The 24,602-nt window shown below is 42.3% G+C and overlaps 2 protein-coding genes across 7 annotated transcripts; both read left to right on the forward strand.

The window, feature by feature from the left end:
* Window positions 1-2,061: 2,061 nt before the first annotated feature.
* On the forward strand, window positions 2,062-16,512 carry LOC100381713 (uncharacterized). 2 transcript variants are annotated; one of them, XM_008649807.3, is made up of 13 exons: window positions 2,062-2,451; window positions 3,034-3,251; window positions 6,351-6,462; window positions 7,838-7,926; window positions 8,010-8,078; window positions 8,171-8,300; window positions 8,653-8,811; window positions 8,925-9,288; window positions 9,871-9,980; window positions 11,140-11,296; window positions 11,897-12,090; window positions 12,244-12,364; window positions 14,244-16,512. In XM_008649807.3, exons 2-13 carry the CDS (start codon window positions 3,074-3,076, stop codon window positions 16,332-16,334), a joined length of 3,774 nt encoding a protein of 1,257 aa, XP_008648029.1. In that variant the 5' UTR covers window positions 2,062-2,451; window positions 3,034-3,073; the 3' UTR covers window positions 16,335-16,512. The 2 variants fall into 2 exon arrangements, with proteins under 2 accessions (XP_008648029.1, XP_008648028.1); XM_008649806.4 differs by having other exon boundaries at window positions 2,117-2,451; window positions 12,169-12,364.
* Window positions 16,513-18,227: 1,715 nt separating this feature from the next.
* Window positions 18,228-23,554, forward strand: LOC100304390 (uncharacterized). Of its 5 annotated transcripts, XM_035959653.1 has the most exons (9): window positions 18,228-18,848; window positions 19,007-19,136; window positions 19,500-19,723; window positions 19,833-19,894; window positions 21,231-21,452; window positions 21,736-21,865; window positions 22,161-22,486; window positions 22,658-22,799; window positions 23,011-23,554. In XM_035959653.1, the coding sequence occupies exons 3-9, from the start codon at window positions 19,619-19,621 to the stop codon at window positions 23,260-23,262; spliced, it is 1,239 nt and encodes a 412-aa protein (XP_035815546.1). In that variant the 5' UTR covers window positions 18,228-18,848; window positions 19,007-19,136; window positions 19,500-19,618; the 3' UTR covers window positions 23,263-23,554. The 5 variants fall into 5 exon arrangements, with proteins under 5 accessions (XP_035815546.1, XP_008648000.1, XP_023156069.1 ...); XM_008649778.4 differs by lacking the exon at window positions 19,007-19,136; XM_023300301.2 differs by lacking the exon at window positions 19,007-19,136 and having other exon boundaries at window positions 19,504-19,723.
* Window positions 23,555-24,602: the final 1,048 nt, after the last annotated feature.

Genomic DNA, 24,602 nt, shown 5'->3' on the forward strand with positions numbered 1-24,602 from the left:
TGGTGTGTCTAGAATTGAATGCCTAGCTCTTGTAAGTGGTTGAGAAGTGGAAAACTTAGATGCAATGAATGTGGGGGTGGTTGGGGTATTTATAGCCCCAACCACCAAACTTGACCGTTGGTGGAGGCTGTCTGTTCGATGGCGCACCGGACATGTCCGGTGCCCCCGCCACGTCATCACTGCCGTTGGATTCTGACCGTTGGAGCTCCTGACTTGTGGGCCCGCCTGGATGTCCGGTTACCGGACATCTCCTGTTTATTGTCCGGTGCGCCAGTATGGGCGCGCCTGCCTTCTGCGCGCGCTGCGCGCGCATTAAATGCATCGCAGGTAGCCGTTGGCGCCGAAATAGCCGTTGCTCCGCTGGTACAGCGGACAGTCCGGTGCACACCGGACATGTCCGGTGAATTATAGCGGAGCGGCTGCTGCGCGTTCCCGAGGCTGGCGAGTTCCGGAGGCCGCGCTTCCTTGGAGCACCGGACACTGTCCGGTGTACACCGGACAGTCCGGTGAATTATAGCGCGCCGGCCTAAGAAATTCCCGAAGGTAGTGAGTTCGAGTTGGAGTCCTCTGGTGCACCGGACACTGTCCGGTGGTGCACTGGACAGTCCGGTGTACACCGGACAGTCCGGTGTACACCGGACAGTCCGGTGCCCCCAGACCAGAGGTGCCTTCGGTTGACTCTTTGCTCCTTTGTTGAATCCAAAACTTGATCTTTTTATCGGCTGAGTGTGAATCTTTTACACCTGTATAATCTATACACTTGAGCAAACTAGTTAGTCCAATTATTTGTGCTGGGCAATTCAACCACCAAAATTAATTAGGGACTAGGTGTAAGCCTAATTCCCTTTCATGATCTCAGTGGATGGTTCGCGCAGTTGCTTTCTATACCGGGATTGTTAAACATGTCTTGATGGCTGCCAGAGTATGAAGCTTCTTAGGCGCCGCCAACGACTGAACGACTTGTATCAATTATCGAGACACATGCATAGTAGTAATTAAATAAGTGTTTTTTTCTAAATTTATGCATGCATGTGTATGTTTAGGCAAACTTCTCAATAGAAGTACCACTAGATAAGTCTATATTGTATATTAACTCACTTGGATTAAGTATTACATGTGAAGATGATATTTTTTTACTTGATCAATGATAACATCAATAGCTTTACTTGACCTTTATTTAATTAGATTAAAAGACAAAAATACATATAAAGAAAAATCAAATAAAAATTAGAACTTTATCGTGGTTACCGTACATCTGGTCTGTTTGATGTAGCTTATGACTGGGTGTAGCTAAAATGGATTAAAACTTTTAAGTTGTTTCTTTTTGTAGCCCTTTTTTGTATGTAGTAAAACATATTTTAGTTGAATCATACTAGTTTAGAGCCTTTGGTTGGGCTTTTAAATATGTTTATTTTTAAAAGGTTTAAAAGCTAATCAAAGATCTAAAAAGACAGTTGTTTTAGACCAGAAGCTAATATTGCTCTAGTACAAAACTGGAAGTAACTCATTGCAAGTTTTACATGTGAAGGTGAGCAACTTAAAAAACTACCTATCTGCCACTAGTTATGAAGATATTGATTCATTTTTCCTTTCTCGTCTTTTACATTTTATTGTATGTGAGACGATGAGCTCTTTCTTGTATCGTACGATGTCTCTGGTCGGTGGTGTTGCTCCTTCGTCTCTCTTGCCCAGCTACCTTTCCTTCTACAGTTTTTCGAGACAAGTCCATTTCCTCAGACATAGCGCTGACCTTGGCCATCGCGTAGGATCTTGACTGCCATGCGGGCGAGCATATGTTCACTTTTGCGAGTAAGTACGATCGCCATGCGAGAAAGCATGATCTCGACCAGAGATCTTTAGATAAAGAAGATGAGGTTGATGGCTAGACACCATTTGTTAATGAGAGAAGCTGATAATAGTTTTTTTTGAGATGCCACATATGTTAAATCAAACGACTTTCTACTTTCGCACTATAATCTATACCGCTTTTCTATATACCATATCTATCAAAATTCATGGTCCAACCAAATAAACCTTAATTTAAAATTTTATCTCTCTGCGTACAGCTTCGAAGGAAAGGTGCTTCCATATAAGCTGTATCAAATTTGCTATTTATGCTGTTATGCATGCCAGGCCGATCCTTGCTTCAACAAACTTAGAGAAGAGATAGCGTTGAAGCTGATTTGGTTTGGATGCGTGTGTTTAGGCACGCTGCCTGCATCATCACAGCCAAACCACGGCATCCACCATTCCAGCTCCAGGCCAGGAGAAAACGTTCCGGGACTGGGACTGCGTTCACCTTGCTTTTTCTTCCCACGCTCACCCCGCACCGCGTGCCCTCTCTGGCTCTCTCCCTCTCGTGGGGACGACTGGGCGACCGCCGCCGCCGCCGCCTTACGCCAGGTGCCCAGGTCTTAGTCGGCCCCTTCGCCGGCGACGAGGACCTACCAGGTATGTCCACCCCTTCTCCGCCTCCTGCTGCGTGAAGCCGACCGCCCAAACCCTAACGTAAACTATCTGGCTATCTGTATTCGGATCTGATCTAATTACAAGTATTTACTTGATAAAAAACAAGTGTATATATATGTAGGGTTATACCTACTAACTTCGATTTTTTGTAAAAAAAATCGGGTGACATGTGTACACTCCTGTTCTTTGCTGGGTCCGTTCCTGTCTGAATTCTGTAATTCAGTTGCGGAGTCTGTATTGTTTTTGACTGATCACTGGTCACAAAATCCCCAGTTTGTGGGGGAGTAGAAACCTGGGAAGCATGAGTCTATAAAAAAACTCGGCCTGCGGGGTTAAGACAGCCCCCGAGTATATACACTCCCCGAAGCTCTGTCCCACGCATACACAGCGGCACCTTAGCCCAATAAAGGCACCTAAAACTATTTGGCACGAGCGCTAAATTTCCAGGTGCCTAATAAAGGCACTTCCTGAATTGCTGGTGCTGATTTTCCACCAGGCCATCGTATCCTTTTCATCCATTCACATGTTACTTTGGTATGTGAACTGATTTTGTTCTGCGTACAGCTGTGAATAAGGTTGTCTGGAACGGCCGTGGGCTCTGCGGATGGCAGGTTCTGTGGTAACGGATGATTCAGCTGCTAGCACAACTGGAATGAGGGATGATGAAAACAGTCTCTCTGGCGAGTCCTTCTCTGAGTGGAGGTCCTGTGATAGGGCAGACAGCGATACCCCTTCAACATCCCCACCCTTCTGGGATAGCGATGGTGATGATGATGATCCTGGTGCGTGAATACACTTGATCTAATGCTTGTTACTTTGGTGTGGTGAATGATTTTGTTCTGTATGGCCATAATTTCGTTGATCTACCCATGACTAACATAGTTGATTATTAAGCTTGTTCCCGAAGTCTTGACATCTTACCAAAGCTCTGGTTGAGAAGTTTTTAGCCATAAGGCTAGTGTGCATTTTGTCCAGTCATCTATGACTGAATGCTAGCTGAAGGCCCATGTGTTTGGCTGGATTTGTCCGTCAGTTACATAAAAAGTAGTCCAACCATGCTGTGCTCACACACAAGAAGGCTGTCAATTTAAGAAATAAAGAACAGACCATGCTTAATGTTGCTAAATGGACTGGTATCACTTAGCCTTGATCAATATTTTTAGATAGTGTTCTAGAAGGTAGAATATGCTGCCATCTAGGCATTTACTGCTACCGTGCTGCCACATAATTTGAGCGCAATCGACAGTCTGGGCAGTTTGATTGACTGGGTGGTCCAAGTTGGTGACTAATTGGGCTAGGCAGAGTGTGGCATCTGCCAGCTGGTGTGAAGGAGGATGAGAAGGTGCAGGTGGAGACGTGGAAGAAGGGGGATGGTGGTGATGGTCAGTTAGCCATGGTTATAAAAAACAAATTAAACTTACATTTACTCTCGATTAAACCTGAAATGGACCCCTAGAGTCATGTTTAGGGCCTAGGCGCCCAATAAAACTCTCGACACGTCTAGGCGGTGCACGTAGGCGTGTGGTTGTACTTAAGTGGCACAAAAAACACAAAAAAAAAACAGCGGCCTGGCTGGCTTGGTAGGCTAGCTGTGACCACGTCAGCTGGTGGGCAGGAGAAAAGCACGTGGAAGAGCCAGTGAAAAGGAAACATGATGCATGGGGGTCAAAATTGCAGGCCCCCCTGCCATTTCTTTGTAAGTTTGCAAGAATTGGAATCAAAATTGCCTAAATGTGTTACAGTTTCTTTTTGATTCCGAAGTTGGACATCTGATATGAACCATATGTGTTACCAGGAAAAAAAATTAAAATAAATAAAAAACACAAACATTTAATCGTGTATAATCTATGTTTAGTCCATCTAGGTGCTATGGAGTGGTCTAGTGCTTAGCGTCTTTTGGAACCTTTAGCAGCAGATTCCGTGGAACAGAGGTGGCGGCTGCTTCTTGAAAACCTTCACACCGTTGATTTCTACCGGTCGTGAACTGGTGAGGCGGAAAATGGGAGGTGGACAAGGAGGTTGTCGTGGTGATGGCAGCTGCTAAAGAGTGGAGGATGGAAGAAAGGTCTTTTTGGTTATTCTGGGCATCTTGCTCAGTATGGGTCTATTTTTCAAAACTGCAAACATATTTTAATTTCTTTGTGTTGTGCAAGGTCCGAGAAAAATAACCATTGTTGGCCCTGGGAGAGTAGCAGTCGGTCTATTAGGAATATAAGAGCACATCATTACCAGAAATGAAATTTAGTGTTTCTCCAGTTATGTAACGTCAAACAAAGGTACTTGTTCTAGCATTGGGGGCATACCAATTGGTCCTTTATGCTGTGGCATTGCACCTGAGGTGACGATGTTTCAGGCACCACAACGAATGGTGCTTATCACTGACTCTCACATTTGCTATCTAAAGAACTCGGCCAGTAGGGGAAAGACCACCCCCACGGTATTATATTAAGAAGAAGCTCAATCGGAGGCCCAACCCGAGAAAGGTCACCCCCCCCCCCCCCCCCCCCCCCCCCCCCCGTGCAGCATGAGGGTCCGCCCCCTATAGGCCGGATCTTAACTCGTGCTTTGAGCCCTCCCAGCCCCTACACAAGGATCTGCTCCCCATAGGTCAGTCCATCTCATGTGTACACAACCAGGTAACCGGCGAGTGACCTTTTTTAACCTCAGTCTGAAATCCGCTCCCGCTGGGATTCGAACTCAGGACCTAAGGAGTGCTACTCAGTTCATCTAACCAACTCAGCTAGAGGCCCTTTCGCCACACATTTGCTATCTAATTCTGACTGATAGTATACCTGTATGATGCTTCAATTTATCTTAATACCTTTCTCTTGAAAAAACATAGATAATGATCAAGTCCAAAAGTCGGATAGGTCTTGTCTCTTGATCAGATTCAGATTGCATGCACATTAGAGTTTGAAATAAATCATGAGTTTTCTTTTTTGCCACAAATTATCCTATGAATAAAGGAGCATCCACATGACCTTGATTACTGCCACTCTGTCTTACCTTTTATAAACGTTAATAATTATGCTACTTATGTAGACTTCTGTTTGCGGAGTACTAAACTGCAATAGGACTTCCCAAAAGGCCATGTTTTTCCCCTCAATCACACAGGAGAGCTGCATATATCATTATGTTAAGAAGGGGTTTAAAACTCGTACAACACCAGGCCAACCAACTTCATAACACTTACACTAGCATGCCTATTACAGGGATCAAAACATGACTTCGACCTAGGAGAGAACTAGCCAGCATCTGGCACAAATGCAGCGAGATAAGAAATATTACGAACTCGGCCAGACCCCCACAATGCAGTTCTTCTCTACCGATTGACAAAACTCCAGCTAGGTTAAGAAGAATGCAATAAAACACAGAGGCTGCAATTGTTCCAAATCCACCAAGCACCCAAAATGATAGAATTGAGCCCTTTTTTGACCTGATGATCAGCAACTGTCTAATTTGTTCTAGCCCACCAATCATCAAAAGAAAGGTCATCGGGTTGTGGAGTTTTAGGTCCTGCAGTCTAACCTTTTGTAATAGGCTGAACCGCACTTGGTGAGCGAAACCACAGGATTTGAACAGATGATCAATTCAACTGTCTCCTGAGCCTGGTGACCTGGTCACAAAGGCGACAACACGTGTGTGGTAGTAGTCCCTGATGTTGGCTGTCCAGCACCTACTAATTGTTCATGATGATCATGTCCTAATTAATTTTAGTCTCTATTTGCTGTCACTGCAAGGATACATCTAGGTCCTTCCCCTGATCCAAATCTTTAACAGTTTATTGCTCATAATTATTTTAAAAGATAACATGTTGTGTCCTAAGTTCTAAAGTTTTGTTTTGCCCTCTTCATAGCTCATTTGTTAAATTACCATAATAGGCCCAAAGCCTTCAGAATTGTTTGGACATCACACTTGGAGGATTGAAAACTTCTCAAAGGAGAAGAAAAGAGAAATGAAAAGTGAGCCATTTGAAGCTGGTGGTTACAAATGGTAAAGTTCTTGCTGGCACTTATTTGGAAAACATAGTCTTCATGCTTCTATTTTCTGCCTTCTCTCCATAAACTTAAGCATTGCTCTCAGTATCTAACCTAGCTTCAAATCGGGTACTTGAGTAATACCACTCCTTGTAGATGCTATGATGAACTAACTGCTTTTTCATTTGGACTTCGTTAGATATGGCACCATTCATGATTGCTAGTGTTTGACAGTTTGCCTTGTATCTTGTCGCCAATCAATTAATGGATGGCATTGCTTCAAGGGTGCGTGTATTTCCTGTATGCACTTGTTGAGCCCAAATTGTGTCCATTTTTTCCCATGTTGGTACCTAACCACCTATGGGTTCTAAACATGCAATTTTTCTCAGTATCATTTCTTTTGTTGCCCACCACTCTTATACAACCCTAGACATGCTATTTTTATCAGTATCATTTCTTTTGTTGCACTCCACTCTTATACAATTACAGCCCTAAAGCCTATCATTATGTTGTCAACGTGTGCTGATATATTTACTCGTGCCCAAAGAGCACCAACTTTTGTGACACTGTATGTAAATACTACATCCGTTCTTGAATATTTGTCGCCTGCTAGCTCATTTTTGAACTAAAACACGACAAATAAAAAAGAACGGAGGGAGTAGCATTTATATCTTACTGATAATGATTACTTTTCTCCGGTGTATTGATTGAAAATGTTGGCAACTAACTTGGGGATTGGAACATGCTAAACACATTTCCCCCTTATGTGCCTTTTGCCCATTTGCATAACAGGTTGACAATGTGTGTTTCTTTTTGTCAAATGGTCTGTTGGTGGTTGCGGGGAGTTAGAAGCAAGGGATTGGAGTAAATAATCCTGACATAGCAATGGTCTGTTTTATACCTTATTAGAGCGTCTCCAACAGCATGATCTATAAAAATGCCCTATAATTTGAAATATAATTTATAGAATTTAGGACATCAACAAAATATTCTGCTCCAACAGTAAAGCCCCAAATCTAGATTATAGGGCAGCTCACTACAGTGTAGTATATTTGAGGCACTTGAGTTGGTGCTCTATATTTTTTGACCAAATTTTATAAAATAAGGCACTGTTGGAGTGATTTTTTTTTTCTACGTAGAGCCCTATATTTTAATTTGAGGCACCAGTTTGAGGCATTGTTGGAGATGCTCTTAGTGTTAACATATCACATTGCATTCAACATATATGATATACCCCCATGGTTTGGTTTCTGTCTCCGTGGAAAGCTGTTGGCATCAGAAAGCTATATAGTTGGCCTAGTATCTTTTACTCCTGTGTCATTTTCTGGTGTACATATTCTGTATGCTAACATGCTGACTCCTTGGTTATTTTTCCCAAATTTATTACGCAGGTATATTCTTGTATACCCTCAAGGATGTGATGTCTCTAATCATCTTTCATTATTCCTTTGCGTTGCTAATCATGACAAACTTCTCCCAGGTTTGTTGCTGTATCTGCTGCAATCTTTTACATGCCAGTGCGGTTCTGAGATTACCTTTCTGATCTTAGTCTGACTATTTCAGGATGGAGTCATTTTGCACAGTTCACTATAGCTGTAGCCAATATAGATCCTAAAAAGATGAAGTACTCAGGTGAGCTGAACTTGGTTTGTTTTCTTCTTGGAAGGTGCCCACAATAGTTAACTTGACATTATCTTCAGGCATTAATTAAGTAAGCTTTGTAGATACTTTGCATAGGTTTTGGAAGAAGGAACATGATTGGGGATGGAAAAAGTTTATGGAGCTGTCAAAGATTCAGGATGGTTTTCTTGTTGACGATGTTCTTGAAATCATAGCTCAAGTTCAGGTCATCAGGTAGCTAATCAGTTTCTGCTCTGATTGATAGTGCTTCTGATTCACAGGTTCATGGGAATTGGGACTTCTACAAATAGACTGCCAATATACATTGAAATTGCGTTGCTCCCAGCAAATCCTTTCCGGATTCTGCCGCGACCATTTCCGTGAAAGGCATAATGTCACATTTGCTCCGGTTTATAATTCCTTCATTAACCTGTACAAAGGAGCAAACCATTGTTGTACTCATCTAATTTTATATTTCTGTATATGGGACAATTTGCTCGTTTATGTTTGTTTGCTATATTAGCAACCTATTCTTGTAACATGCTGACATCAGACTGCTTACTGCTATATCTTTTTGACATTAAAGGGAGAAAGTGGATAGACCTTTTCGTTGCCTTGATCGTCCTTATCGGAGAGAATTAATCCGCATCTATATGACAAATGTGGAACAAATCTACCGACGTTTCGTTGAGGAGCGAAGAAGTAAATTAAGCAAGCTCATTGAGGACAAAATGAAATGGTCCAGGTTAGACAGTTAGTTTTCCTAGATTAATCTGTCATAATAAATTGGTCAGTGTCGCTAGCTGTTGTTTTAAAATTATATTCTTTCTGCCATTGAAATGTTGGTTGGTCTTGCAGTTTCCGTGCTTTCTGGTCAGCAATTGACCCAAACACCAGGCATCACATGTCCAGGGAAAAGACTGAGACTATATTGAAAATTTTAGTGAAGCAATTCTTTGTAGAGAAAGAAGTTACTTCCACATTAGTGATGGACTCTTTGTATACAAGTCTGAAGGCACTTGAATACCGGATGAAGAGCAAGAAATGCAAAACAAAATTAGCAGATTTGGAAGAACTACCTGCGCCTATGGTCCATGTTGACATGGACATGTTTGTTTTGGCTGATGATGTTATAGCTTTGCTTGAGAGGGCAGCCTTAGAACCCTTGCCTTGTCAACCTGTAGCCCCCAAGGATGACAAAACTTCCCAAAGCCGCATGAAGGTAGGGATAATACAATTTGATATGTTATATCTTGGTTTTATTTCCAAGTTTTGCGTATCTTAGTAGGTGTCTGTTTTCATGGCCCTAGAACCTCGATCAATTATATTAGGACAACTTTGTTGCTAGTTTCTCATGCCTACGTGCAGGTAATCCTTTTGAACTTGTCTGGATTGGTTTGGTTTCAGACAGCTGTTTAATGAACAAGTTATTATCTGTGTTTACTATTACTCTCATCACATACACAAATACCTTCTCATCACATACACAAATACCTTACATGTTATTGCTCATAGGCTTGTGCCTTGTTGAAAGAGATGTGTTCCATTTCCAGCCAGAACAGCCTAGCATATGGCATTTGCTGAGATATTTTCTGTTGATACAAACAAATATTTGGGCATGCAATTAGTATGTTCTCCTAAACTATCTTGGTAGGTTGGTCTACAGTTAGTTTGTTTTCATCGCATTGTATTGACTACCTGCTATGTTTCTGTATGAGCGCATAGCTTTACATGATCTGTTATATTTTGAGAAGTGAAATAACTGTTGCATATAATCATTTTTTTGTTACACCCGTCATCGTAGGATGGAAGTTCTGGCGAGGTTTACAAAGTTTCTATGGAGCGTGAGGAAAGACGCCTAACTGAGCTTGCTCAGAAGATACTAGAGACATTTGTGCTATCTCATATATTTAGGTAACAATTGATGTATCGATTTTGATATCTGTGATTACTTAAATTGGATTGATTCTCTTGGTAATGTAGGAACTGATTGGTCCTGAGTTCCTGACTTTACTGCCTTAAAACCAGACATAGCAAACTTAAATGATGGTTCGATCTGAATGTTCAGCAAAACTAAGGCCCCCTTTTGGAATGCAGGAATTTTTCCTGTTTCCTATGTTTTTCCTGCGAAAATGGACTGATTCCTGTGAAACTCCTGTAGGATTCCTCTGAAATTCCTGTATTCCAAAGGGGGCCTAATGGGTAATGCCTTAGGCTGGATTGTAGTCGTTCCGTGTTCCGTGACCCAAAATCAATGTGGGTTGCTGCCCTGTTGCCACATGCAACGAGATGTATCAAAGAAAAAAATGGGGAGAGGGAGGGGGGTATGGAGGATGATGATGTTGCTTATATGTGAGAGACACTCAGCATCGAAGAGGGGCATCGGTCACGGGTGGTGTATAGCATTAGCACCACACCGGGGACAGTAGCAGTTACATCTGACACAGTGGTCAGTTGCATATCCATATTGTATACCGCATCGAGCCAGGCTGAATGGGACACCACACACAGCCCGGTTTACCTTTTCCTGTTCTTTTGTATTTTAATTATTTTGTGTTGATATTCTGTAACTATTCATACGCAGCATATCATATCTCATCGAACCGGGTCATGAACCTAGATTAGTTGGGATCATTCAATCCAATCTAACCCCTTCGACTTGTTTTTCTAGATATCTGTGTGGCTGTGCCCCACGTCCCTGTCCCCGATCCGTGACCCAGTCAGCCCAAATTTTGTGGTGACTACTAGTTGGATACAGTTGCGGAAGTACTAATACGATAAATCTTATATAAAGCCTCTCTCATGTTAGCTACTTACGACCATTTGCAAAAAAAATATGTCTGATACATCATGTTCACCAACTATATTTTGTGACTGCACATGCCGAATATCAAACTCAGAAGAGGCTAAGAGACATTTTCTGGTTATTTTTATACACTAGAAAAAGGAAGGCCTATTTTATAGTAGTTAGGTTTGAATTTCAAAAATAAAACCTGGCTAGTGGAATATATTTAAATCTCTGGCCAGCTGTCCTCTAATGGTGGTATAAGCTGATGTTTCTTTTGCTTCTTAGCGGAATTGAAGTTGCATACCAAGAAGCTGTTGCTTTGAAAAGGCAAGAAGAGCTTATTCGTGAAGAGGAGGAGGAGGCTGGACTTCTTGAACATCAGATGAAGGGGAAGCGTGGTGGTGGTGCAAATGAAAAGGACAAGCGTGCCAAGAAAAAGCAGGTGCTAGTTCCTTACATGCATTAGTTTTGTTCTCAGTTTCTTATCTTGAACCATATTATGTTAAAGTTTATCAACAGGACATTTAGAAATGGCTCAATAGCCATCGGTCTCTGGAATAGTTCTCACTTAAGAGTTAAGAATATTTGCGAGTTACAATCTATAGTTCTTCTCTGTGTCTCTTATCGATTTGATTGGACTTGGTATAATGATGCGTGACTTGAAAAAAATGAGTTACGGCTGAGGTTTTGCAATTTCAGCAAGGTTGGTTTCCCATCTTGTTATTGAAGAAAACTTCTTCAAGATTTCCTGTTCTTTACCCTTAGTTCTAGTTAACTTGATGTCTCTATGGCTCTTAGGCTATCTCCAGCAGCTCTCCTATAGTCCTATCCCACCTTCTATTCTATTCTATATTTCAAACTCCACTCTGCAAACAATGCTGACTACAGTGCAAACCAATGTTTTACACGGCCATATACACGATCTGCTGGACACAGCCTTATATTGTCCTCTTCATCATAAACTTGATTTCTTTTTCGGACCAAGCAAAAGAAACACAGCCTTATATTGTCCTCTTCATCATAAACTTGATTTCTTTTTCAGACCAAGCAAAAGAAGAACAACCGTAAGGCTAAAGACAAGGAAAGAGATGTGAAATGTGAGGTTAAAATTCTGGAAAGGCTTCATGATGAAACTGTTATTGATAACAGTGATGGCTTACCAGCTAAGGTGGAAGTGATAGCCAAGGTTGATGCCTTGGAAGAAGGTTCTTCAGATGGGTCAGACATGCCAAATAGGTTAGTGAACACTTGAAAACAAGTTGTGCATCACTTTCTTGTAAGATTGGCATTTGCTCTAGCTAGATTTATGTGCAGAGGAAAAAATCAGTGTAACAAGGGCTTAAGCATTAGTCTTGCCAAAGAAGGTGATGGTCTTCCCTCCACCTCTAGTGTTACAGGTGGTTCAGGCCGCAATAGTTCTGGCTGCTGCACAGCTCCAAAACTGGATCAGGATACTGTTCTGCTTACCTTGAGAGATAAACTTCGTAAGCTAGGGCAGCGTCTGCAAGAGGTGAATTTAGTTATTTCAAAAAAGTTGTTTTTGTTTTTATCATGAAATTTATAGTTTGGCTACTACATTTTCTGCCTACGAACAACTGAAGGATCTGAATTATGATTGTTGGTTTTGTATGTGATGCATATCTTAAACATGCCCTCAGATTCTAAATAAGTCCTTTTATGTTTGTTGGAAGTCACTATTTCTTATCTTTGACTATCAGTAGCTAAAAGTTCATATAGATTACCATGGTTAATGCTGCTAGATTCATCATGAAAGATGCTTCAACACTATTTAACTCTTTCTATATGAAACAATATGTTCTTTATGGTGTCATCAGTCAGAGTGCCGTATTAAGACCATATCAAAACTCTAATGAACCTATATTTGGAATCAAAGGGAGTGACAATTATACTTGCCACCCATGTTGCCTCGTGGTAGAGGACATATGATGCTGTGATCACTGGTTCAAGACCTTTATCTTTCAAATTTTCTCAAATGCAAAGGAAAGTCGTGTATCTACCTTTCAATCATTGATACATAGTTCCTTCTGTGTATCATTATGTTTTTAAGAAATTGACCTAACTCATTTGTTGGGAGGTCTGGATGTACATTCTCAACACCCAGGTTTGAGTCCTCTTTGACTCGAATTTAGGTGCTTATTTCTTCTTATTCAACATGCCACCTAGTTCCTTCTAAAAAAACTCGACCTGAGGGTAATACAGCCCCGCAGGCATTATATTAAGAGAAGTCCTTCTCACACAGATCGAGAAAACCTCCAAGTCCCTGTCCCACCCATACATAGAGGCATCGTAGCCCATGTGAGAAAGACCACGACCAGGGCCGGGACCTTAATCTTGTGCTTTGGCGTAGGACATACGAGGGGATTTTTTAAACCCCAGCCTGAAGTTCGCTCCCACGGGGAGTTGAACTCAGAACCTGAGTGCTACTTAGACCACCTAACCAACTCAGCTAGAGTCCATTTCGTCACCTAGTTCCTTCTAGGCGATAAAGTTTTCTTTTCATCATATTTGAATGGTGAATAATATTATCTTTTGATTGATTCATGAACCGGAGATAATCACAATATCTTGATACATAGTTCCTTCTGTGTATCATTATGTTTTTAAGAAATTGACCTAACTCATTTGTTGGGAGGTCTGGATGTACATTCTCAACACCCAGGTTTGAGTCCTCTTTGACTCGAATTTAGGTGCTTATTTCTTCTTATTCAACATGTCACCTAGTTTCTTCTAAAAAAACTCGACCTGAGGGTAATACAGCCCCGCAGGCATTATATTAAGAGAAGTCCTTCTCACACAGATCGAGAAAACCTCCAAGTCCCTGTCCCACCCATACATAGAGGCATCGTAGCCCATGTGAGAAAGACCACGACCAGGGCCAGGACCTTAATCTTGTGCTTTGGCGTAGGACATACGAGGGTTTTTTTTAAACCCCAGCCTGAAGTTCGCTCCCACGGGGAGTTGAACTCAGAACCTGAGTGCTACTTAGACCACCTAACCAACTCAGCTAGAGTCCATTTCGTCACCTAGTTCCTTCTAGGCGATAAAGTTTTCTTTTCATCATATTTGAATGGTGAATAATATTATCTTTTGATTGATTCATGAACCGGAGATAATCACAATATCTTGATGCAAAACCTGACAAATTTTTTCCTTACATTTTTGTGCTGTACTGTTTGGTGACTGGCTATATCAATGGATTGGTATGATAATGCAACCCCTTTTTCCCTGTGAAACACATGTACCAGTCACTCGATTGGATGTGTTGACTGGTTCTTATTTTCCAGCTTACATAAGGAATGCTCAGATTCTTAGTTAATGTCAACCGATTCATTTCTGTAACTATGTTCTGTTTTGCATTTTTTTTCCAGAAAAACATTGAGGGGCAGAAACTTCTCAAAGCTCATTTTGAAGCTAGGGACACAAAAGTGAAGGTAGAAGAATCTTCTGACTCATCTAATTCTTTGGATAGGCCACCTGATGTTCCAGAGAGCTCGATGCATTCTTCAGAAGATACAGTTGATCTTAAAGTTAATGGAACACCAAATAAGGATGCCTCTGTGGTCAACCCTGTCCTGGAGGAATCTGTTTCAGGCATACCAGTCACTGCAAAGAATGAATCCTTGCCTTCTGCCAGAACAAAAGAAGGCCCAGTTTCAAACAAAGATAACGCATCAAGTTTGAAAATGAAAACCATGGCATCTTGCTTGAAATTGCATCCAGCTGATGTGGATAAAGATGCCCCTTTTCCTTCTAAATCACCACGAATCAATAGGGCTGCTCCAGTTCCCTCGAAGTTACCTTCGGCTGATAAAGCTACTCCAGTTCTTCCAAAATCATCTCTGTCAGTAAACAAAGCAGCTCTGGTCCGTCCCAAATCTCCAGCAGTTGACAAAGCAACTCCAGTTTGTCCTGAATCTCCAGCAGTTGACAAAGTAACTCCAGTTCGTCCCAGATCTCCAGCAGTTGACAAAGCAACTCCAGTTCGTTCTCAATCTCCAGCAGTTGACAAAGCTACTCATGTTTGCCCTCAATCTCCATCAGTTGACAAGGCAACTCCATCCATTGACAAAGCAACTCCAGTTCGCCCAAAATCTCCAGCCATAGATAAAGTAACTCCAATTCCTCCCAAATCTCCACCAGTTGACAAAGCCTCTCCAGCACCACCAAAATCACTATCAGGTGCTAAAGATGTGCCTGTTCCTTCAAGGTCGCTGCAAATTGATAGGTTCATTCCAGCCCCCCCAAGATTATCGCAAGTTGATAAAGCTGCTCTGCCTTCTTCAGAACAGCCACATATATCTCCAGCTACTAATTCTGAAGCCCAAGGGGCAACTACTTCTAGGAAGGTCACAGCCAGCTCAGTTTTGGAGGTTGCTGCAGCATCGAGGCCTTCAAGTGCTCCTGTGTTACCCACACCAAGATCAACTGCACCAGTTGCTTCACATATTCAAACTTCCACGTTGCTTTCCCGCTCGATGAGTGAGGCAGCTGGGAGAAGGTCAGTAAATGATCCTTCCTTTTCTGCCCCATCTTATACTCCCCAGACCTACCGAAATGCAATAATTGGTAAGACTGGTCTGGCTACTACCTCTGCAAACCTTGCATATCAGTCCTATTCTCTGGGTCAAGATACTGCTCCTTCACAGCCTCTATCAGCATATGCATCAAGCACAGCAGTCATGATGCCTCCTGCTGGAAGATCTGATCAATCATCAGCTAGGCATGGATTCAAGTCTGGGTCTGGTAAGCTAGAAGCACATGACAGCTGGCAGCAGTGGAAAGGTGATAATAATGTTGATATGCATCTCTGGAGGGATCACACTACCTATCAACAAATGACCAGGGGTCAAGCGTATGACCAATCTCGGAGGGACGATACTTATCAGCAAACATGCAGCAGAGGAACAGAAAAGTTCAGCAGGCACGCAGGACTGCAAGCTAGGCAGTTCCAAACCGAGACACCCGCCAGCCATGTCTGGCACCAACAACAGGGGCAAGTGGCAGAAGAGTTTCCACACCTTGACATCATAAACGATTTGCTTGAGGAGGACCAGATCAACGGCAGTATACCAGAGTCATTTCATCAAGATTACAATGTGTTTGGCCTGCCATTTTCACCAAGAGGAAACGTGTCAGATATGGGAATGGCTTCTGTTAGAAGTCCTGCTCGGTTCAATTCAACCAAGTATGAGTATGACGGTGGATTCTCGGGGGCTTATGACATAAATGCGGTCAATGGGTTGAGGGAACGGCAGTTTCCCTCGTTGGATAGTTACTCTAATGGCCTGTCTGACGTGAGTGCATCAAAGCCTTGGCTGAATGGCTCTCCCAGTCCATCGGTGATGAGCCTTGGGGTTAACACAAATGGATACCACCCCCAGGTTGCGGACTACCCCAGTCTGGGAAATGGGGTGAACGGAGTCTCCTTGTGGCGCCGCCATGCTAACGGGCGCTGGTAATGCGAGGTGCCTGTATACAATCATACAGATGGAATAATGTTTGTTGTAACAAATGGTTTCGGGCCTGAGCTGATGTGCCATGTAATTAAAAGTTTTAAGTTTTAAAAGGGAAAGAAAGCGATACATGCTGCAAAATCTGCCCCGTGATTTGGTTAATTTGATTGCTTTTCTGGTTAAACTCTGTTCTATAACGTTTTTAAATTTCAAAGCTAAATTTAGCGGTGGCCGGTGGGAGAAAGGAACCATATGAGGGGTACTTTAGAAACTCAAATCCTTTTAGGACTCGAGGGGATTCAGGTGGCTCCCTTCAATTCCAAGAAGATTTGAGTTTTTAAACTAGCCTTTAAAATTTTATAGCGATGGTGCAAAATAAGTGCAAGTAAAGTATTTAAAAATCATGGTTTTTAAATACTATAGTTAAATATCATGACGCAGCTATGATATCTTTTTACATCACTCAAGCGATATTTGTTTGGAGTCAATCTCAAATCATAATACTTGTTTGGTTCTTCTTTTGAACCAAATTCAATACCAAAAATCTAGAATCTTCAAATAGATATAACAGATTTATGAAAATATATAGATTCCTACTGTTTAGTTCAAAATAATCTTTTATCTTAGATTCATATCATTCATGTTACGGACTATCACGTTTCTATAGAATCTATATTTATTTTAACTAAACATATTTAAGTTTTTTTCACGATAGCTCTCTCCCAGCTAGGATCAGATTTTTAGAAATCTACAACTAAATCAGACAAACAATTAGTATATATGTATTAGGGCATGTATAATGATATTTAATATAGAGACTCTTAAGGTGTTTAAAAAGGTATTTAATAAAACGTGGAGCCGTCTCTCCGTGAAGAGACGTCTCTGGCTCGTAACCTAAGTAGCAGCAGACGGCTCACTTTCCACTATACGAATTCGTCGTTTATTCTATCGATCTGATGTTGTACAAGCGCATTTACTTCTACATTTATTAATAGACTACATTTATAGACATTCCATTGTATAATAGAGTCTCTTAGTTGTCTCTTATGCTTGAGAACTGTTTTGGTGTCTCTCCATTATACATGCATAGAATCTAGTTATAGAATAAAACTTTAGATTGGAGTGTAGTTTTAACGTGATAACTACTAAACTATGGTATTCAAAATAAAGATTTTTACAAGGTAGTCAAACATCTCTCGACAAAATATACTGTAGTATTTTTCAATGCTACGATTTTATCTCAGAACTTTGCCTTCAAACACCTCTAACCTTTTCCATTTATGCCGTTTCCAGCAGCCACAGTTGGATTAAAACCGCAGCGAACATGGTGTTCGTTTGGTTTTTAATCTATATCGTCTTCTACTATTTGTACATTGTTTTGTCTCTATAAATTACAGTTATAACAGTTTGAAGAGCTGGTTTCAATCCGAAGCGAATAGCCCCAACTTTCTATTTTAAATTTCACTCTATAAATATTACAATCTATATTGTCACGATATTCACTAAATAAAGTTTAAAAGGAGTAATAGTATTTGGATGGATAGATGAGGAAGGATGAAGAGGGATGGAGTGAGATCATTCTAACTTGACCTATGTTTGATTTAGAGATCTAGAGTCAGGGTTAAGAATATTCTTCAAAAATAGTGAATGGAGCCATTCCTCAAAAAATAAGGGATAAGATCAACCCAGGGTTGATCACATTCCATCCCTCGTTGACACCGAACCAAACACATAAATCTGACCGGCGCGGTGGTCAGCACTCAACATTAGATCTCCCTCGTTGACACCGAACCAAACACATAAATCTGACCGGCGCGGTGGTCAGCACTCAGCATTAGATATCGTGGGGCACCTCGATCCAAAGATAAGCCTGGACGGTACGGAATGGCACGTCAGGGCGGGACCGCCACGGCGCCACCGCTTGAATTGAAATCGTCCAGCTGCTAGCTCGAGCGGATAGCAGTATAGCACCACGCCGTTGACCCTTGGCGCTTTGCGAGCTGCTGCTACCGCCAGTCCGTCAGCCACCCACCGCGCGTGATCAGATTGGAGGCAGCGAGAGCGAGTCCACGACCACGAGCGAACCGAGTTGTCCGCGCCCGGCGCCTCGTCATCTCCCACCTCCTCTGCGGCTCTGCCTCAGGTCGGGTCCCGGAGCGTTTCTCGCCTACTTCGCCTTGCCCCCTCCCCACGTCGCGGAACGATCGGTGCGACGGTGCCCCGGCCGAACCCATTCTGCCTGGCACCTGCGGGGTATGATCCTGGGCGGCCTGTGCCCCGCCCCCGCATCACCTTGCCTGGCGTCGCGCTCGACCGCGCGGCCTCCTCAGCCCTGAACACCGCCCGCCCGCCTGCCGGGTGTGAGAGGATAGGATCATAGGAGGAGTAAGGAGCGGGGCGGCGGCGGCGACGGCATGAGGGCCGAGGCGACGGGCTCCGCGGCGAAGCTGCTGGCGCCGCGGATGGTGGTGTCCGCCTCCAGCCGCGTCCAGGAGCTGGAGAGGTTCTCGCATTACGTCGGTACGCTCCCCCAAATCTGCTCATGCTTCCTTTCTAGTATTGTTCATGTAGTGATGGACTGATGGTAGCATCGGGTTCTGTGGATTGGCTCTGCTATTCGAATTTCAAGTGGTAAAAATTTGATTTGAGTTCCGTCCTTGATAACGCTTGCGTTTCAGCTTTGGTTCATGCGCCGACGCACGCTTTTCGGATGTGAATTCCATATTTCCGTCCATGGTGTACTCCCGTACAGTCCTATCAACTAGTGAACAGTGGTGCAATGCAAGTGCAAGCGTGGAAGTAACTGGGGTAACTCCTTGGGGTTCGCATGTCTGTTTGATTTTTTTACTTGGCCCAGCCCAAGGTATATGGATACGGCTCTGAATACCAATGCACAAGCATCTTGACTAACGTAAATTATTAGCTTCCGTGGAGAGATTTGCGTAGAACCAACTTGCTTATACATGGTTCTGTCGCTTTCACATCGCACTCAAGATCTAGATTCCACATGCGACATATTCTTTCTGATTGACTGGCTGTGGTTGTTTCGCACCTTGGCTATACCCCGATTTTGTGCTCCTGGGACCTGCACTGTTTCTGTTTACTTTCCCCCACTCTTGCCATGTCTGCTCTGCATCGATGAGAAAATTCTGGTTCTGCTTTCCTTTTCAGCTAGGCAGATCGGCTTTGACGATGTGAAGGAATGCCCTCACCTGTGCACGCTAGCTTACGATTATCTCAGGAAGAACAAGGGTTACGAAGAGAACATTTTTGCGTTCTTTCAGAATAGCATGGATCCCGAGCCCCTGATTGTGAAGTTTATCGAGGAGCTTGACAAATGCATAGTTGGCTACTTCTCCTTCCATTGGAAATATGCCACTTACATAATTACCCAGGTAAATGGGGTCCAGCGACTTTTGAAGTTTACCTCCTGTTGGCTCCTAGTCCTAGTAAAACTCTCCTTACACTACATTTTGTATCTTGATATAGTACTGATATCGACAGGTTCTCACGGTAGAAGGTGCGACTAAAAGAAAGTTCAAGAATTTTGTGTTAGAGGCCACCAGGTGATTACTCATCCTTATGCAAAGTATCTGGCTGCCAAGTGGCTGATGTTGTGCTGCTTATGCTCATTCGTTCTATTCATTTTAAGTGTCCAAATTGCCATTCATTACTTTTAGTATATAAGCGCTTTCTGTTAGGTAGTAGTTAAACCATGTGATCTCTTGGCAGGAGTGTCATCAATGTAAATATATTGATTACTTTATGTCTTGAGAATCTCTCCTTTGTTCTTAAATTCGTTCCTTGATGTACTAGTTGCTTGCATCTTAATTTTTTACTCGGTTTGACATGCTTGTTATCCCTCATCTACTCTGTTGACTTCAAATTTCCAAATGCCACTTGATCACTTTTATAAGTAGTTTGTACTTCAACCTTACGTAGTATTAGTTAAACCATGTGATTTCTTGATTGGAATGCCATTAATGAAAATATATTGTTACCATATGTTTTGAGAACCTCTGTTTATTGTTAATGCTAGATCATGTTTCTTGATGTGTTGGTTGATTGAATCTTAACTATTTATTCTGCTGACTTGTATATTATCTCTCATCTGACCAAATAGTAAATTACTACGCTAACATGGCGCTAGACATCTTCAGATTGCAAAATGGACACTTCAGCAGGAACATCTTCTGAAGTCTTATAGGCATTGCTATAGCAAAGTCAGGTCACCAGTGTGCAGCGAAATCTTAAGGCACAATAGTAGTGGGAAGAGAGGCAGGAGAAATCTGAAGTTGACACAGGAAAACACAGTAAAAGGAGGCTTGAAATGACATAATATACCTAAAGATTTAGCCTTAAATAAGAGTTCAAGGAAAACATTTATTCACATGTCTGAACCTTGACCCGTGGCTTCCGTTAGGTTTTAACTCTAACTTATCTCAACATGTTTGGGACTATTGTTCTTGTCGTCTGTCACTAAACATAAAAGCAATACATCGGCATTTGAAGTAGCATTATTGATTTTAAAGATAATGTATTTTCCCCCTAAACTTAATCATGCTAATTTATATAAGATTGAAATTGAGTTCAGGCATCAGATCTCCCACCAAAAAAATATAAGAGTCTAGTAAAAGAAACAAGGCTACAGGAAATATGTGCTCAGTGTGTTCATTTGCTGTTGTGTTTAAGTTGTGTGGTAGTGGAATTCACAAACGAGGCAATTCAAATTGTATAAAACTATAAATACATATGATTTGGTTCGTCGATGGTTCCTAATTCCTATTATAAAAGGCGTGCCTAATAATCTAATCTAGCACATTCCTGTTTGAACGACACAAGCGAACGACTGTTGTTCCTCCACCCAAAAAAATGATTGTGTCCGATTTCCACGGTAAATAGGGAACAGAGATTCGAGAGAGTGACAAGAAACTTGAAGGTTACAAGGATTTTCTCCACACTGGTGGAGGAACTGAAGGCCATAGGACTATCTAGCCGTGATGATTCTCCACGGAATGATGTGATGGTTCCAGTAGCACACTGCAACCGCAGCCCAGTTTTACTCCTGATGGGTGGTGGGATGGGAGCTGGCAAGAGCACTGTACTTAAAGATATCCTTAAGGAGTAAGTATATTATTCCTACTATTTAAATTATGTTTGTTTTCCATTTAAATTATGCTGATCGTCTTACATTTCTAGTTTCATCGAAAATGGAAAAATATGTTGATTTGGTTTTCGAATCTTCATGTTTCTTCGCATTGAAATGTAGGGAAAATGAATGTTGTTAGAATGAATTGAGAAGGAAAAAAACAACAATCCTGAAGACAGAGCACATCTTATACAATACTATCAGTATCTGGATATAGGTACATGTTGATCATCTTGGTATACATTTCTTGATTCACAGAGCATTTTGGTCTGGAGCAGCAGCGAATTCAGTGATCGTGGAGGCAGATGCATTCAAGGAAACTGATGTAATCTACCGAGCCATTAGCTCTAGAGGCCACCACAATGACATGCTGCAGACTGCAGAGCTGGTAATGCTTCTTTTTTTTTTTGCCATATTGCTGTCAGAAAGACAATATAGGTCACTAGCTAACTAGTCAAAATGCATAATGTTACAACATTCAAATTGTATGGCTTAGACTTTCAAAGAAACCCCAAGCTTGTGTGCGCATTGCAGCCATACTGGAAATCAGAAACAAGTAACACTAGTCCAAAACACGACTAGTTTCCGCATTAACATGCACCATGATCTCGCACCTTTACATATTGCAGATGTTTACGGCCTTTAAAATTAGACTTCAATGACGACCCGCCATCACGATGCAGGTGCACCAGTCATCCTTGGACGCAGCCTCGTCGCTCCTCGTCACTGCACTCAACGAAGGCCGGGACGTGATCATGGATGGCACTCTGTCCTGGGAGCCGTTCGTGCAGCAGACGATAGCCATGGCCAGGGCCGTGCACCGGCAGCGGTACCGCATGGGATGCGGCTACAAGCTCACAGACGATGGGACAATAACCGAGGAGTACTGGGAGCCGGTTGAGGACTCTAACACTGACGAGGAAAACGAAGTACCGGCAAGGAAGCCCTACCGGATCGAGCTCGTTGGTGTGGTCTGTGACGCATATCTAGCGGTTGTCAGGGGAATCAGGTGCGGATCGTAGCTTAATCCATACCAAAATCAGCCACTGCCACTAACATTCTACCCATCCAGACATTGCCATACATTGAGCTCTGGTTCTCACATTGGAACTGTCATATGTTGGGAAATGGTGCCTAATACATGCATTCGTGCACTACTGAAAGCTTTACAAATTTGCAGGAGAGCTGTAGTCACTGGGAGAGCAGTGAGGGTGAAGTCGCAGCTGCAGTCTCACAAGCGATTTGCTACGGCTTTCAACAGCTACTGCAGCCTCGTCGACAACGCCAGGCTCTACAGCACCAACACCTTGGGTGTTCCTAAGGTGAGCCAGCTTAACCTGGTGAACTAAGCATGACAAAACGGAACCATTTCAGGACGCATGAATTTCAGAACGATCTCTACAGACATCTTGCACGGGGTAGTTAAATTCCTGCGGCATGTCGTTCTTGTCTTCCAACTTCCAAGCATGGCCGCCAACTTCCTTCCACTGCTATTATCATGTTTGGTGAGAGCCGATCGATCCCGTGTTGCAGCTGATAGGATGGAAGGATGGCGAGAGCAGCTTACTGGTGGATCCCGAAGAAATCGGCTGCTTGGACAGGCTACGAAGCTTGAACGAGGAGGCCGACTGCGTCCATGAGCTATACGCCGACGGCCAACCGACAGGAGGCTCGTCGTCAGCGTGGCAGGACCTGCTGGTCATGTCGCCGTCCAGGGTGTCGGCGCAGCGGGAGCTCAAGGCTGCCATCGAGAGGAACGAGGGGCGCTTCGTCAAACCGGCATAGCCGTGTAGCTGCTACGTTCGTTCGTTAGTTCGGTTCCAACTTCCAAAGGAATCGTTCCCTAGCCGGATTGTTGATCAGCTGGAACGATTTCTGAATAGATTCCTTCGTAACCGAACATGCCCTTATCAGGCGCATCATCCAAAAACGGGGAAAGATGAAGCTAATGTGATGCTTTGATTGTGGAGGTGGCCTATCTTCTTCTTTTGTTTCCAAACATACGAATTTCGCAATGCATTTTGTATGATGCGATCCAAAACGCTTTGCACCGCAAATTTATTGCTTGAGAAAACTAGTTTGTTAGCATGAAGTATCAGTGCAAGCATCGGATTGCGGCTTGTCGTAAAAGAACTAATTAATAAGGGTGGTGTTATATAGTATATCAGCCGATGCATATAAGATACGACCAAGTATCAGTCAGATGACCCGTTGCACGTTCTGGACTTTGGGATCTGCTACATGTCTAACAATTGTCAAGACGTACATTAGTCATGCCTTAGTTTTTTAGGCAGTCAGGACATATATATACAACTACGAAACACCAGTTCGGTTTTCTAAATATAAGTGACGACTAAAAGATTGTATGGTACAACCTAATACCTTAGATCATCAATGCAGATAAAAGACAAGGTATATGAAAACTCTTGTATTTTTTTTATTTAGTCTCTTAAAGACCACTCAAAAGACATCATATTAAATGAGTTATACATGTCCTTATGTAGTCCATTTATTCGTTGCCATTTCTATGATGTGCTCCACAGTTGGGACGAACAACGTGGTACTATACTTTTACAAGTTTTTTATACTATGGAAACACAATTGTTCCTAGAACGAGGAAGCTGACCACGTTCTATGTTCCTAGCTGTTAACAATGTGCCGTACTTTTTTTAGCATCGTATCTTAAATACAGTACAAAACTTGTGTTCTTGTCATATTTGTAGCTTTAGTTTCTTTTTCACCGTACCTTCTATGTCAGCTATAATTTATGTGAGATTTTGGTGGAACGAAGTTAGATATGACCGAAACAAGTTTTGTCTCAACATGTCCGTCATCCAGCCAGTAATTATGTTATAAGTGCATCAATCTTATTTATGGGTCGGGGCGAATGGATGACATGCATATAAAGAGCTTTTTGTAGGAGTTACATTTACATACAACAGTGAAAAGCGTAAATAAAATGTAAGACCCCTCAATTCTAACTTTGTGAAAGATACAACATTGCGATTCAATTTAAGAAGAGAGTTTAATTCTAATTTATATTTATTTAATCGTCTTCTCTTAAATGTTGGATACCGTGTTATCAAGATGGATTGAAAAAAATATTAATTGCAGGTGTCAACTAT

Source organism: Zea mays, chromosome 6 (genome assembly GCF_902167145.1).
Source record: "Zea mays cultivar B73 chromosome 6, Zm-B73-REFERENCE-NAM-5.0, whole genome shotgun sequence".
NCBI classification, from domain to species: domain Eukaryota; kingdom Viridiplantae; phylum Streptophyta; class Magnoliopsida; order Poales; family Poaceae; genus Zea; species Zea mays.

Bases quoted from the DNA above. Each gene is read 5' to 3' on its own strand.
- LOC100304390 (XM_035959652.1), top strand. From the start codon at position 19,292: ATGGTTCTGTCGCTTTCACATCGCACTCAAGATCTAGATTCCACATGC. The intron at 22,487-22,657 runs GTGCGGATCGTA...ACAAATTTGCAG, and splicing joins GCGGTTGTCAGGGGAATCAG to GAGAGCTGTAGTCACTGGGA. The intron at 22,800-23,010 runs GTGAGCCAGCTT...CCCGTGTTGCAG, and splicing joins ACACCTTGGGTGTTCCTAAG to CTGATAGGATGGAAGGATGG.
- LOC100381713 (XM_008649806.4), top strand. From the start codon at position 3,074: ATGGCAGGTTCTGTGGTAACGGATGATTCAGCTGCTAGCACAACTGGA. The intron at 6,463-7,837 runs GTAAAGTTCTTG...TTTATTACGCAG, and splicing joins GAAGCTGGTGGTTACAAATG to GTATATTCTTGTATACCCTC. The intron at 9,981-11,139 runs GTAACAATTGAT...TTTGCTTCTTAG, and splicing joins GTGCTATCTCATATATTTAG to CGGAATTGAAGTTGCATACC.